General features: G+C 43.2%; 1 protein-coding gene across 2 annotated transcripts in view; it reads left to right on the top strand.

The window, feature by feature from the left end:
• Positions 1 to 1,086: 1,086 nt before the first annotated feature.
• ATL3 (atlastin GTPase 3) overlaps positions 1,087 to 15,017 on the top strand; it is a 55,987-nt gene continuing 42,056 nt past the window's right edge. Inside the window, exons 1-3 of one of the 2 annotated variants that reach the window (XM_058526603.1) lie at positions 1,087 to 1,247; positions 11,319 to 11,533; positions 11,674 to 11,817. In XM_058526603.1, the coding sequence (XP_058382586.1) occupies positions 1,202 to 1,247; positions 11,319 to 11,533; positions 11,674 to 11,817 (405 nt within the window). In that variant the 5' untranslated portion in view covers positions 1,087 to 1,201. Of the gene's footprint in view, positions 1,248 to 1,647; positions 1,829 to 11,318; positions 11,534 to 11,673; positions 11,818 to 15,017 lie in introns of those variants that run through there. The other variant, XM_058526604.1, reaches the window with a different exon arrangement.

Raw genomic sequence — 15,017 nt, forward strand, 5'->3', positions numbered from 1 at the left:
GCAGAGGAAAGAAAGTGGAATAATTTGTCGAATAAATGAGGCACTGATGATGCCAAGGGGTGGTGGTGATGGTGGGATGAATAAGCTTTAGCCTCCCATAAGCTCCACCAGTTACTTACCCCAAAACAACCGCCCCTGTCTCAACAGGTCCAAAATAACAAGATTCTTCAATGGTGGCAGCTGACATTTTCTCAATCACACGTGAAGTGTGAATAAAAAAAAAGCATTTTCGGAGAACCTTGTTTTTGTACTGATCTACCATACCGTTTAAGAAAGAGTGTGCTTACTTAACGAGCTCCTGTAAACCTGAGGTTTACAAAAGACGGCCATGGCTTACGCGGGACGAACCGGTGCAAGAGGTTTCACTGGAAGTTCTTACGTGAGCGATGAGAGGATGGTGCACCCTCAGCTTGGCCTGGGACGGGAATACGAGGTGAAGCTGCTGATGGCGGTAATGAAGTCACGGCCTCCCCTCCTTGTGAAGTCAAAATCGTTAAAAACCAGTGACGCTCACGTTACCCAGGGTTGAGGCCTCCCTTCGGTGCTTAGGGCAGAGTGCCGCCCACCTATGGCCCCGGCCAGCGTTAAACACCGAAACCGTCTCAAACGCGGCCAGTAGGAGTGGGAAGCCGGTTGCCCCAAGGCCGCCGCCACCACACCCCGGCCTGGGCTCAGGACTAGGCTGCGGGCAGGGCTCGGCCGGCGGGCCACGGCCCAGCCCTCCGCAAGGCCTGCTGGGAGTTGTAGTTCAGTCGTCGAAGAGCCGAGCCAAGCCCCGTCCCTCTCTTCCGCTTCCTCCACGCCCCGAATGAGTGCGCAGAACCGGCACCGGGGGGCGGGGACCCGGAGAGCGTGGGACTACAATTCCCACAGGACAGTCGCTCCCAGCGCGCAGCCTCAGGTAGCCGGTGGCGCGCTTCGCGCTCCCGCGCACGCGCACTCGCGTTGGGCGGTGGCGGGATTTGGCCGCGTGCGCTTTCCCGCCCCGGCCCGCCCCGCGCTCCGCGCGTCTCGGGCCGCGCGTCGCGCCTGGCGGACCCGCCCTGTGCTCGCTCCCTCGCCGTTCCGCGTGCCCCTCCTTCTTCCCAGTTTCTTCTAGAGTCCAGGCCCCGCCCGTTTCCCTCCTCCAGGGCCTGGTTCGTTCCCGCTCCAGCCCGTCCCTCTCTGCGCCCCTGCTGCTTGTGCTGAAGGCGGAGGCTCCATGTTGTCCCCTCAGCGAGCGGTAGCGGCTGCCTCGGGAGGAGCAGGTGAGGCGCCCAGTTTCCCCCGGGCCCGCTCCGTGGCCACCCGCCGCCCTCCCTGCTGTAGCTCCGCGGAGACGCCCGCCCGCGCCGCCGCGTCTCGCCTCGGGGCCGCGCGCCCCTCGCCGGGGTCCCTCGGCCCGCGAATTCGGGGCCAGGGGCTGCCCGCGGGGCCCGGCCGCTCGAGCGCGGGCGGCGCCCTCCTCGGCCCCCGGGGAGGGAGCGGCCGCCTCCAGGGGTCCGTGCGCCCGGGGAGGCCGCTAGTGCTCGGACTGTCGCTGTTCCCCCTGCCCCCAGTACCCCCGACGGCCAGTGGTCGCGGGGCGGCGTCCAGAGGCTGCGGCCCCGCCGACCCCGCCCTGGGCAGAGCCGGGCGCCCGGGGTTGCTGCCCCTCCCTGCTGGGCACGCTCGCGGCCGGAGCCTGGGGCCGAGTGGCTCTGGCCGTGTAAACGGGCGAGGGAGCGGGAAGGTGGATGCTTCATTGTTCAGCCTCTTAGAAAGCGCTGGACGGCTGCAAAACGTCTTACAGTCGGAAGCTTTGTTTTTATCCTAACGACCTCGAGCCGCTGACGGCAAGAAGTATTAGGCAAGTTTATTTCCAACCCACACTTATCTCCATGAAGGAGATAAAAGAATGTGGCCTAAAATGTTTTTTTAGGAAGTTCTGGGAGTACGTTTGGTACAGTACGTTGTTCTTTTGCTTTCCTGAAGACATAAGAAATAGTAAGTGTTAAATAAGAACCAAATGGTCACCATAAATGCAGGGATGCGACTTCATCTGTCATTTTACCTGGCTCTAGTTTCATGTGTGTGCTGTCGAAATTGCCAGTTCACTTGCGAAATCTAAAGGCAAAAAAAAAGAAAACATTTTTGAAGAGTCTTTTAATAAATAAATCCAGTCCTGTGATTTGAATACGAAGTTGGTTGGAATGTTTTATGGAAGGAAGAAGAGAACTAACGGACCAAAACCGTGATTTCACGCTTCGGCTTGCTTTTGGAGAAGCAAAATCTACGTAGTTTTGATCCTTTTCAAGTATTCAGCATTGCTGTGTCCTGAAATTCAAATGAGTGCTTTTTTTCCGGTCCCCACAGAAACTAGCTTGTAGTCTAGAAATCCCGTTTGCTGCTGTAACACCTGTAAAGGAAACGCTTGGATGAACAGGATCTCCACATAACGAAGCATTACATTAGTACAGCACATTGTTTTAACAGCTGCGGTTTACTGTCTCGTTGGAGTGATCGTGAAATTGAGAAAGATAGTAGAGGATAAATGTGATGATGTGTACTAGGGAGATTTTCTTAGTTTTCACTAAATAGGACTTGCTTAGAATAGGCTTTTTAAAAATTGGCTTTGTATGGTGCAGCACATGCGTTTTTCCTTTTTATAATTTCTAAATCATAGAATAAAGAATATGCTTACTAATTATTTAAAATGAAATAATAGAGAATTGTAAGAAGCAAGAAATATAAAGCCCTTTTCAACCTCCCCAATTCCCTAGTGATAGTCATTATTAACAGTTCGGTCACATATTCTTTTAAAATTCCCCGTGAAGTACTTTAGGGAACCTTGGGTTGTATGAACTTGTTTGAGAACTGGTTCAGAATTTACATATAATGATTAGACATGCCTGTTAAAGTTTGTGTTCCCTTGTGTTTCATATTGAGAAATTGTTCAAATAACACAACTACGTTTTAAAGTTAATCTGAATTTTAAAACATTTTCCCGAGTTGTCTTTGAGATTCTAGAAGCGTAGTCCCTAAAAAACATCAAGGGGGAAAAGTGAGGGCAAAGCTTTTATTTAAAAGAAAAAAAATATTTTAGTAACCATAGGGCTGTAGTTCTCAGCCCTGCTGAACATTTGAATAACCTGGAGTTTTTAAAACCTGCCAATGCCTGGGATCCACTCACAGATTCTGAGTTAATTCATTGAGGGGCCAGGCAATAGTTAAGGAAAAAAAAGCCCCAAGCAATTCTAACTGGCATATTCATATATAATCAAATTTCCCTATAGGTGGTTGCTTACATTTGAATTGACTTGTTACTTTATGGGAAGTATAATTTGTAATATCAATATTGGTATTGAGAAGTTGCTCTTCTGTGCAAATTTCTAAGAAATGCTTTTTATTGGCATGCATTTTGATTGTTAAAACGTGTTAGATATATTTCACAGCTAAAGTATATTACAAATTAGGAAATAGATTTTACTGGTATCATAGAGGAATAAGCAAAGGAGCAGATTCACTTTTTTTTTTTTTTTTTTTTTGTGAGGAGATCAGCCCTGAGCTAACATCCGCCAATCCTTCCTCTTTTTTTTTGCTGAGGAAGACGGCCCTGGGCTAACATCGGTGCCTATCTTCCTCCACTTTACATGGGACGCCGCCACAGCACGGCTTACCAAGCAGTACTTCGGTGCGCGCCCGGGATCCGAACCAGCGAACCCCGGGCCGCCGCAGCGGAGCGCGCGCACTTAACCGCTTGCGCCACCGGGCCGGCCCCCAGATTCACTCTTTATGCCTTGGAATGATAAGGAATTGAAGTCGAGTAAATATTGCCAATTAAGAAAGCCTTATTCAACTGGAACACAGATAATTAAAACTTTCAAGTAGCCAGATTGATTTTGGTGGTGGTCTCATTTTTAGGGAAGAATCAAATAAGATGAATATTGAACTCATTCTATTAAAAAAGCATTTTTTTCCTATAATAAGCCTGGCGTTGTTTTTAGGTTTAGCCCAGTCTCTGCATTTCTGACTCTTCAATACTGTTTAGTCATAATCATCATAAATCCCTGAAGCACAACAAAATTCTTAATTGACAAAGAAAATGTGGTTTTATTCAGCCTTCTGGGCTAAAGTACAAAGATTTTCTACAACAGATGAATTGAGGAAAAGCTTCCTCTTGAACTCTTTAATTAATTAGAATGTAAATTTCCCCCAATATTCTGTGTAGTTGGGTTTAAGTAGTATTTTCACTGAAATAACTGTAAAAATATATGTGTATCTACCAGCGTACTTACTGCCTTAGACAAAATAGAATATTTAAAAGCACTCCCCCCAGTCACCAAAAAGGAACCACACCCAGTTGGCCGAGGGCCTAGTGTACTTACCCCTTCCATATGAAGATATGTTTTCTCTGGCCTTGTCTGTGAATTAGGAACTTTAAACTGCCAGCAAGAACAAGGCATGAAAATGATATGCTTCTGTTTTTTGGGTGTGTTGCTTTTGCCGTTTAGAGAATGTGGTATTTCAAGAGGAGAACGGAGAGTGGAAAACTCAGGTCATAACTTTACCCTGAGTCATGTACTCTATTCAGTGAAATGTTCCTATAACTCTAGTTAATTTGCTTTTCAGAACTCTCTGGGCAGTAAGGATGAGCACTGAGGCTGGCTCTACCCCAGTGGTTCTTAACTCGGGCTGATTTTGCTCTGGTGGGACATTTAGCAATGTCTGGAGACATTTTTGGGTCTCACAACCAGGGGGGAGTGCTACTGGTATCTGGTGGGTAGAAGCCAGAGATGCTGCTAAGCATCCTAGAATGAATAGGATAGCCCTCCACAACAAAAAGTTACCCAGCCTAAAATACCAGTGGCACCGAGATTGAGAAACCCTGGTCTACACTGTCAAATTGATCCACTCAATTCTGTGTGAATTTTGTGAAGTAGCAATTGTAACTGCTTCTGATTAAATAGTTTTCATTGCATTTATTGCTGTTCAGATGGTTTTCTCAAATGTTTGAGGGCATTTAAACTTGTTTACCCATAATACTTTTCTGATAGAACTTATTTCTTAGAATTTATGTTTTCCATAGGACTAAAGAAGTCTGTTATTCAGTAGTCTCATCTACTTTCATTTAACTTGTGCAGCCAATTTTTTTTTCTAAGTCTAAAAAATTCAGAGTTAGGTCATTCTAGGAAGAGTCAGCGCTATAATTTGCACAGATCTCTACAAATTCTTCCTTATAATTTTACCTGTTAGTCCTTCCACTGCATTCTACTTGGGTTGTCTTTGTCATTTTAGTGCAGAGCTAGTCTTTTGAATGCAATTATTACAGAGATTATTTGAACAGGCATATTTAAACCTATTGGTTAGTCTGTATTAGGTTGTGTTGTGCCAAAAGTGAAGGATAAATCAGTACTTTAAAGGTAATTACAAAAAAGGTTGTAGCTTCCACATAAACTATCAGAGTGCTTTTTTTTTTATTTTTAAAGATTTTTATTTATTTATTTTTTCCCCCCAAAGCCCCAGTAGATAGTTGTATGTTATAGTTGCACATCCTTCTAGTTGCTGTATGTGGGACGCGGCCTCAGCATGGCCGGAGAAGCTGTGCGTCGGTGCGCACCCGGGATCCGAACCCGGGCCGCCAGCAGTGGAGCGCGCGCACTTAACCGCTAAGCCACGGAGCCGGCCCCAGAGTGCTTTTTAATTCAAATATTTTCAACATACTTGAAATGATGGGTGATACAGTATTACCATGAGCTATTTACACCAATAATCAGAATGATACAGTAGTTCTACCACTCACCTTTTTTTTAAAACATAGGTTTTAAGTTCAGTTACGTGTATATGGATGACAGATGTGGCATGGTCAGGCCATATCTTTGTGTACAAAATTGTCACATCTCACCATTATTCATATAAGTGAATGTACTATAGTACTAACTCTTCATATAAATGAGCATTAACTGTTCACGTAAGTGGGCATTACTGCTGGTGTCTCAGAGTGCATATCTAGACCTTGGAAGATAATTGCTTCGATAAAGGGAGAAGGCATATAAGGTTGCCACTTAACGGTTTTCCTAGTACCGTCCCTGGAGGTTAGATCTCCAGAGTTTAAGATCCTGATAAGTAGCAGTAATTTCACTGCAATTAGGGGAACACCCCCTAAAAAAACCCCCAAAACCCCCTCCTGAAAAAAACCCAAAACAAAACCCCAAACCCCAAAATCTTTTTGTGGGTCCTTACTGAGCAAATTGCTTTAATGTTTTTATCATCATAAATTTTGATCTGTTCTTCAGCCAGGCCTATACAATTTATTTATTTATTTATTTATTTATTTTTCCCCCCAAAGCCCCAGTAGATAGTTGTATGTCATAGTTGCACAACCTTCTATTTGCTGCATGTGGGACGCGGCCTCAGCATGGCCAGAGAAGCGGTGCATCGGTGCGCACCCGGGATCCGAGCCTGGGCCGCCAGCAGAGGAGCGCGCGCACTTAACCGCTAAGCCACGGGGCCGGCCCTACAGGCCTGTACAATTTAGATTAAGCCAAGGGGTACATGGTTTACCTAGCAAGTTTGGCCAATGTAGATATCCAGGAAATTTTCAGTTGTTCAAGAGTCATTGAATTTTAGAGCTAGAAAATAGCTTCACCTAACTGCTGATTTTGTAGAGGAAACTGACACAGAGAATTAAAATGATTTAGTTATGCTGTTACAGTCATTGCAAAACTGGGGCCAGAACTTGGTCTTTCCTGGTTGTTAGGGAGGGCCTTTCTCCTATATATACTGCTTCACAAGAATAATAACCTTTGCCGAAACAGGAGCTTAAATCGTGGAAGGAAGCAGTGATGGGGTTTGGTGGTATGTTGCATGCAGGAAGATATCAGGGAAGAGGTGGAGGCCGAGAGGTGGAGATTTGAGAGAAGTAGAGTCACTGAGAGGAATCACTTTGATGATACTAAATAGAGACTTACTAGTGTTAGTACTGGAAGAGTAGCTAGAGGTTCAATCTTGACTCATTGCACTGTTGAGACTGGAGTCTATAGACATGCCGAGGATCACAGGTGGTTAGTGCTAGAACTGGAACAGGAACTTGTCTCCTGACTCCTGTGCCCAGGTGTTTCTACATATTCCTCCTGAGGGTGAGGTGATGGTGGGATATCCAGGTGAATCTGTCTCTCAGGCAGTTGTACATTTGGACCTGAATGCGGGTTAGAAATTAATGAAGTAGCGTCACCAAAAGAGAGAGTATAGTGAAATTATAAGAGTGAAGAGCTCTTTGAGGGAGAGAATGAGAAATGCAGAAGACTGAAGCAGAGCGCTGGGGTCTGTCACAGGAGGCTGACAAGAAGGAAAAGAAGTGAAAGGAGGTGATAAAGAGGTTGGAAGAGAACTGGGAATGTGCCCTGTCATGGAGTCCAAAGGTCTTAAGTTTTAGAAGCGGGTGGCAGTTGTGTTTTGTCACTGAGAGATAGGGTTGAGTGAGAATCAAGAAACGGCCATTGGATTTGGCAAGAGAGGATTTGATAAACTAGGGAATAGTTTCAGCAGGTTGGGAGGAAAGTCAGATTGCAAGGTGATAAGGGAATGGGCAGATAAGTGGATGAAGAAATATGTTCAAGGAGTTGGACAGTGAAAAAAAGGAGACTGGGGGAAGGGGAGAAACTGATTTTTATGGAGGTGCTTTATGTGTACTGTTGGGTTTAGTGTTCACAATGCTAGGAAACTGTTTTTCCTCTGTTAGGTGCTGGGGCTGAATGCGGCAGTTTCTCTACTCCCCAGGGGCTCCCTGTTGGGGGCGATAGATCATAATTACAATATGATAATAGCGCAATGAGTGGAATAATAGCGTATAGAAGGTTTTAGTGGAAATAAGCTAGGTCCGCTTTGTTGAGTCCCTGATGTGTCAGACAGTGTGCTTTGAGATGACCTCTAGGTTGGAGAGTTTACCTTTGAACTATCAATCAATAAAATGTTTTTGGTACCCTTTTATGACATTACTGTCATGATATGTTTATGTACTGTATTGAAGGAGTTCAGCTTTGAGGGATGAGGTGACATCATCAAAGCAACACTGGTGGGTGGTGACTTGGACGGTCAACCTAACAGGCAAGAAAGGCTGGAAAGTGGTGTGGCCTAATGGAGAGGGCCCTAAGGTTTTGATTTAGAATCTAAGGGTTTGGGGAGTCTGAGATGTGAGGATAAATCAGCAAATGACATTTACATGACATCTGGAAAGGGGTGAGTAGAAACAGTTTTTACTTGGAAGATTGGTAATACAGTCCTGTTGTCTTAGGAAGTAAGAGATAAGGATATTGTGGTGGAAAGTGAGTAACTCTATTTGTTTGAATTATTGGTAATATGTATAGTTCAAAATGATTTTTCCTTTAAGTGGACCCAAACCAAAGGAATAAGATCTTTTTTAATCCGGTGTGCCTAATATAACTGCTGTGAAGAGAAATGCAGGATCACCCTAGCTCCGTCAACTGAACATAGCCTGGGTCTCTTCCTTTTCACTGTGCTATGGGGGAAAGAGAGGAAGAGATGAATGAAGGCTTTATCACCTTTTTTTTTTTTTTTAACTGTCTTTCTCAGTGGTTTTCAGCTTCTCTTGAAGTGCAATTCATTGTGCACAACTGCATACGTTTTTGTCATTGGATTATTCCATCTTGTCTGTAGCCCGTGTAACCTTATCTTCCATGCCTGTTGCTCTGACAATACCACCTGCGTCCTTAGGATTGTAGCCTTCAACTGTATTACAGTACATATCATTCATTCTTTTTTTTTTTTGGTGAGGAAGATCAGCCCTGAGCTAACCTCTGTTGCCAGTCCTCGTCCTTTTACTGAGGAAGATTGGCCCTGGGCTAACATCTGTGCCCATCTTCCTCTACTTTATATATGGGATGCCTGCCACACCATGGCTTGATAAGCAGTGTGTAGGTCTGTGCCTGGGATCCGAACCCAGGAATCCCGGGCCGTCAAAGTGGAGCGTGTGAACTTAACCATGATGCCACCGGGCCGGCCCCTATCATTCATTCTTTATAATTGTTATTGTGTGCCTTCTATGTGTCAGCACATTCACGGTACTCAGTAGACTTTAAGAGTGAACTAGGTGAAATTGAAAGAGCCAGTATCTTGAACTGAATTTTGAAGTCCTGGGGGCCTGTCGTGTGGGTTGCTCGGTTTGGCTGTATCTGACAGAGCCTCCAAATAAGTGATTTAAACAAGGTGGATGTTTATTTTTCTTTCACGTAAAAGTGAGCCAGCGTGGCAGTTCTGCTACACGAAGGCCTAGGCCCTACCTCTCTGGTTGCTCCAATATTCCTGGGGTGTTGCCCTCGAGAGCCTGGTCCAGGGTGAGTCACTCCCACTTTTACAGCTAGCCTGCAGGAATGGGGATAATGCGTGACCTGGAAGTTGCTGTATCATTTCTGGTCAGAGCTTAGTCACGTGGTGATACCCTTGCTACAAGATTGGGTTGGAAGTGTGTTTCTTTTGGGCAGTTATATGCTCAGCTAAAAATCTATTACTATAGCAGAAGGGGAAAACGAGTATTTGGGGGGGCAATCAGCCATCTCAAGGACTTTGGTACTGCTTTGAGTACTGTGGCTTATCCATAAGGTCTGAATAAATTGTTCTCATTAGTTCTTTTATATGAAAGACTGGAGGTCTTTAGGTGCTGGATTCACCTGCTGTTGTGGCAATAAGAAGAACCCTAAGACATTATTCACAGAAATGTTTCGCTTTTATCCAGGCAATAACAGGAAAGAAAAGTATTAGTATACATTTACTACAATGATAGCATGACATTTAATGCATATTTATAACTTGTTTTCCAATAGTCTGCAAAAAATTAAAAAGAACCCTTTTGTTGCTATCTTGTATTGTAAGTATAAAAAGTGAGCAGCAGTTCCCGTAGTTTAAAGGGCCATCAAGCTCTTCTGTCCACTTTGCCTGCTGTGGTCGTGCAGCCTTCAGTGCTTCTCAGATGAAAGTAATTTGGGGATCATATTTGTGATTTTGGCCATCTCTGCCTACCTGTACTGTTTTACTTAGTATTTATCCTTCAGTTTACTGTAAATTGATTCACTTTTTAAACTTAGCCTCCTTTTAGGCAATAATCCATTAAAACATGGTTTTGTTTCCTAATATACATTAAAATACATAATTATGAAAAAAAAAATGTAATTCTGGCTACCTAAAAACATATGCTTTAATAGCAGAAGTTCGTACTCACACTTAAGGAAATAGTGCTTTGCCTCGTTCCTTAGGCCCCACTGGTGGGTTTTTGTAAACTTTCCATAAATCCGTGGCTGCTAAGTGGTGCTGAATTTCAAAGAATTAATATCATTGTGCTTTCAACTCTGGTAGGGAAACTATTAGTGCTTAATTTCGAGCTAAAGAATTAATTGCCCCTAAAACTTAAACTAGGTTATTAAAAGTGATCTGCAAAACATAGGCACCTAAATATCTTCACGCTTGTCTCCAAAACCTGTTGGACAAGATACTTAACTTTTGTACACTTTTGTTTCCTTATTTTTAAAAAGGGGCAGTATTATTTACCTCATAGGGTTGTTCTGAGGATTAAATAAAATAATGTGTGTAAAAAGCCCAGCAGTGGCAGACACCCTTTCTACTGTTGATGGACGTTTGGGTTATTTACAGTTCTGGACTATTTTGAATAAGGCTGATGGGAGCATTCTTGTATGTGTGTCTTTTAGTGGACATAAGCATTTGTTTCTCTTAGGTACATAGCTAGGAGTGGAATTGCTGAACTGTAGGTATGTTTAGTTTTAGTAGATGCTGCCAGACAGTTTCCCAAGTGGTTATAATCCCATCAGAATGTATGAGAATTCCACTTGTACCACGTCCTCTCCCACAGTTGATATTGTCAGTCTTTTAAATTTTAGCCATTCTGATGGGCAGGTAGTAGTATCTCTTTTTGGTTTTAATTTACATTTCTTTGATAAGTAATGGTATGGAAGCACCTTTTCATGTGATTATTGACTATTTGGATATCCTTTTTTTATGAAGTGCCTGTTCAGTCTTTTGCCCATTACTATTTTTAAAATTGGAATATGTGTTTTTTTCTGACGGATTTCTGTGTGGTTTCTAGATATGAGTCCTTTGGATATAAGTATTGTGAATATTTTCTCCTAGCCTGTGGCTTGCATTTTTACTCTCTTAATGGTGTCTTTTAATGAACAAAAAATTCTTAGTTTTAATGAAGTCTAATTTGTCATTTTTTTCTTTTATGGTTAGTGCTTTTGTGCCCTGTTTAAGAAGATTTTGCTCTTCCCATGTTCAAAAATACATATTTAAAAAAATATTTGAAACTAATTTTTTTCTCTACAACAACATAGGTGATGCCATGGAGAGTGGAAAGCCTGGTCCAGTGCAGGTGGTTTTGGTTCAGAAAGACCAACATTCCTTTGAGCTAGAAGAGAAAGCCTTGGCCAGCATCCTCTTGCAGGACCACGTCCGAGACCTCGATGTGGTGGTGGTGTCGGTGGCTGGTGCCTTCCGAAAGGGCAAGTCCTTCTTTCTGGACTTTATGCTACGATACTTATATTTCCAGGTAAGGTAGAATTATTGCATTTCAGATTAGAAAATGAGACTTTTATGTCCAAAAGAGCAAAATAAGCTCATGGATTATCCTTGATGTGTAAAATTACTCAAAATTTAAGATTTAATGGAAATTTCTTATTTCTCCTGTAGAAGGAAGGTGGCCATTCAAACTGGCTAGGTGATCCAGAAGAACCGTTAACGGGATTTTCATGGAGAGGGGGCTCTGACCCAGAAACCACTGGGATTCAGATCTGGAGTGAAGTTTTCACTGTGGAGAAGCCAGGTGGGAAGAAGGTAAGGAGGAAAAAGACTTAAAAATTAACAAAAACAACAAAATGAGAACCTAATGTGTACCCTGATAATCCAATTAAAAAATAATTTTTATCAAAATGATATAAGTGCATGGTTTAAAAATAATGCATGAACATAGTTTATAAGGTCACGTAGTAATATAAGGTTTTTAACAAAAAATAGCTGTGACATGCCCCATTCCTCAACCTCTGTGCATTTTCACTTTTCAGAGGCTAATGCTCTCAACCGTTTTAGATGTTACTTCTTTACTTTCTTCCTCCTGTGTGGGTGACCTAGACCTGGGTGCTATTGTTCTGGGAGCTGAGCAGGGAAAGGGCACTAGGGGATCTCACAGTTCAGACGGTGAGCTTTACCCTCCCCCACCCCCCAGCTATCAGTTGTGTGTCTTACACCATCTCATCCGTGCCCAGTAAGCTACAACCGTAGAGCCTCTCCCCACATTTCTTTGTAAGAGTCGGGGGGCAAGTTGTGTGTCTTCTAAAGTAGAAGAGGGGATCTGGGGGTATCACTGTTTCTTAAACAGACTGTAACCCATTCCTTCTGGTTTTAGCCCTGTCCTGTCCTAAAGCATGCCTTCAAACTGTTTGTACCTCTCATTTTTGAGTCTTTCTAGGGCTAAAGGTTTCACATCCTTCCTTCAGGTTCCAGGTTCAGCCTATACCTGAATGCTAAGTCATTCAGTATTTGGGGAGCTGGAGAGTTGGTGCACAACTCTTTTTTTTTTTTTTTTTGAGGAAGATCGGCCCTGAGCTAACATCTGCCAATCCTCCTCTTTTTGCTGAGGAAGACTGGCCCTGGGCTAACATCCATGCCCATCTTCCTCCACTTTATATGGGACGCTGCCACAGCATGGCTTGACAAGCAGTGCGTCGGTGCGTGCCCGGGATCTGAACCGGTGAACCCCGGGCCGCTGCAGCGGAGCGTGCACACTTAACCGCTTGTGCCACCGGCCCGGGCCCTGGTGCACAACTCTTGATTGCTGTTTTCACATCATCTGTTCTTTTTCCTTATAAATTTCTTTATTAATTCTTTTTATATTTTATTTCTATCTTATTTTTTTTGTGTGTGTGAGGAAGACTAGCCCTGAGCTAACATCTGTTGCCAATCCTCCTCGTTTTTGCTGAGGAAGATTGGCCCTGGGCTGACATCTGTGCCCATCTTTCTCTACTTTATAGGGGACGAGGCCACAGCGTGGCTTGACAAGAGGTGCATCGGTGCGCGCCTGGAATCCAAACCTGCCAACCCTGGGCCGCCGAAGTGGAGCGCGAGCACTTAACTGCTGCGCCATTGGGCTGGCCCCTCTATCTTATTTTTAGTGAGGTTTCAGGAGCAAGGTATATTAGAAAACACTCTTTTTTTTAAATGCATAGATACACATAGAAAAAAATGTTTAGCAAAATGGGGAGGTTATCACACTTCTTATCACATCTTTTTTAAAGATTCTGTAGGAGAATAAGGAGTTATAACATTGAAATATAACATTGGAGGGGCTGGCCTGGTGGCTTAGCAGTTGGGTGCGCGCGCTCCGCTGCTGGCGGCCTGGGTTCGGATCCCCGGCGTGCACTGACGCGCCGCTTCTCCGGCCATGCTGAGGCCACATCCCACATACAGCAACTGGAAGGATGTGCAACTATGACATACAACTATCTACTGGGGCTTTGGGGGAAAAAAGGAGGAGGACTGGCAATAGATGTTAGCTCAGAGCCGGTCTTCCTCAGCAAAAAGAGGAGAATTAGCATGGATGTTAGCTCAGGGCTGATCTTCCTCACAAAAAAAAAAATATATATAACATTGGAAACTTTTTCATGGAAGGATCTTTAGATATTATCTTATCCAACCTTTTAATTTTTTGACAACTTTATTGAGAGATAATTGACATTCCCATTTCTTCCCTCCCAGCTTTGGTGCTATTGTCACATACTTTACTTTAATAACATTGTTTCTATTTTTGTTTAAACAGTGAGTTATCTTTTAAAGATATTTAAATAATAAAAAAACCCATATATTTACCCACATAGTTACCATTAACTGTACTTTTCATTTTTTCATGTCCATATTTCTATTTATTTTTGTGTCTGTTTTTCTTTCTGCCTGAAGGACTTTCTTTAATATTTCTTGTAGTGCTGGTCTGCTGGTGCTGAATTCTTTTAGCTTTCATATATCTGAAAAGTATTTTGCCTTTGTTTTTGAAAATATTTGTGCTGGGAATAGAATTCTAGGCTGGCAGGGTTTTTTATCAGTGCTTTAAAGATGTTGCTCCCCTGCCTTTTTGCTGACGTTGTTTCTAGATGAGAAGTCTGTCATCCTTATCTTTGTTCTTGTGTGCATAACGTGTCTTTTTTGTCTGGTTGCTTTTAAGATTTTATCATTTTTTTTTTTTTTTGAGCAATTTGATTATAATGTGTCTTGGTGTATTTCTCTTTATGTTTTTTGTGTTTGGATTCTCTTGAGCTTCTTGAATCTATAAGTTTATAATTTTTATTAAATTTGGACTTTTTGGGGGCCATTATGTCTTCAAATATTTTTTGTCCCTAATTCCTTTTGGGTACTCATATTACATGTATGTCAGGCCACTTGAAGTTGTCCCATAGCTCACTGATGCTCTGTTCACTTTTTTTTTTTTTTGTGAGGAAGATCAGCCCTGAGCCAACATCCATGCTAATCCTCCTCTTTTTGCTGAGGAAGACTGGCTCTGAGCTAACATCTATTGCCAATCCTCCTCCTTTTTTTCCCCCCAAAGCCCCAGTAGATAGTTGTATGTCACAGTTGCACATCCTTCCAGTTGCTGTATGTGGGACGCGGCCTCAGCATGGCTGGAGAAGCGGTGCGTCGGTGCACGCCTGGGGTCCGAACCTGGGCTGTGAGTAGCGAAGCGCACGCACTCACCTGTTCACTTTTTTTTAATTCTTATTTTTCTCTCTGCTTCCTTTTGGAAAGTTTTTATTGCTGGGTTTTCAAGTTCACTAATCTTTATAATCTGCTGTTAATCCCATGCCAGTGTTTTCATTTCAGACATTGTAATTTTCATCTCTGGAAGTTCAATTGAGGTCTTTTTTATGTGTTTTGTGTCATGACTTTTTTTTTTTTTTTGGCTTTTTGAATGTATGGAGTACAGTTATACAGAGTACTGTTTCAAAGTTGTTTTCTGTTAATTTTAATGTCTATATCAGTTCTTGGTTAGG

Source organism: Diceros bicornis, chromosome 31 (genome assembly GCF_020826845.1).
Source record: "Diceros bicornis minor isolate mBicDic1 chromosome 31, mDicBic1.mat.cur, whole genome shotgun sequence".
NCBI classification, from domain to species: domain Eukaryota; kingdom Metazoa; phylum Chordata; class Mammalia; order Perissodactyla; family Rhinocerotidae; genus Diceros; species Diceros bicornis.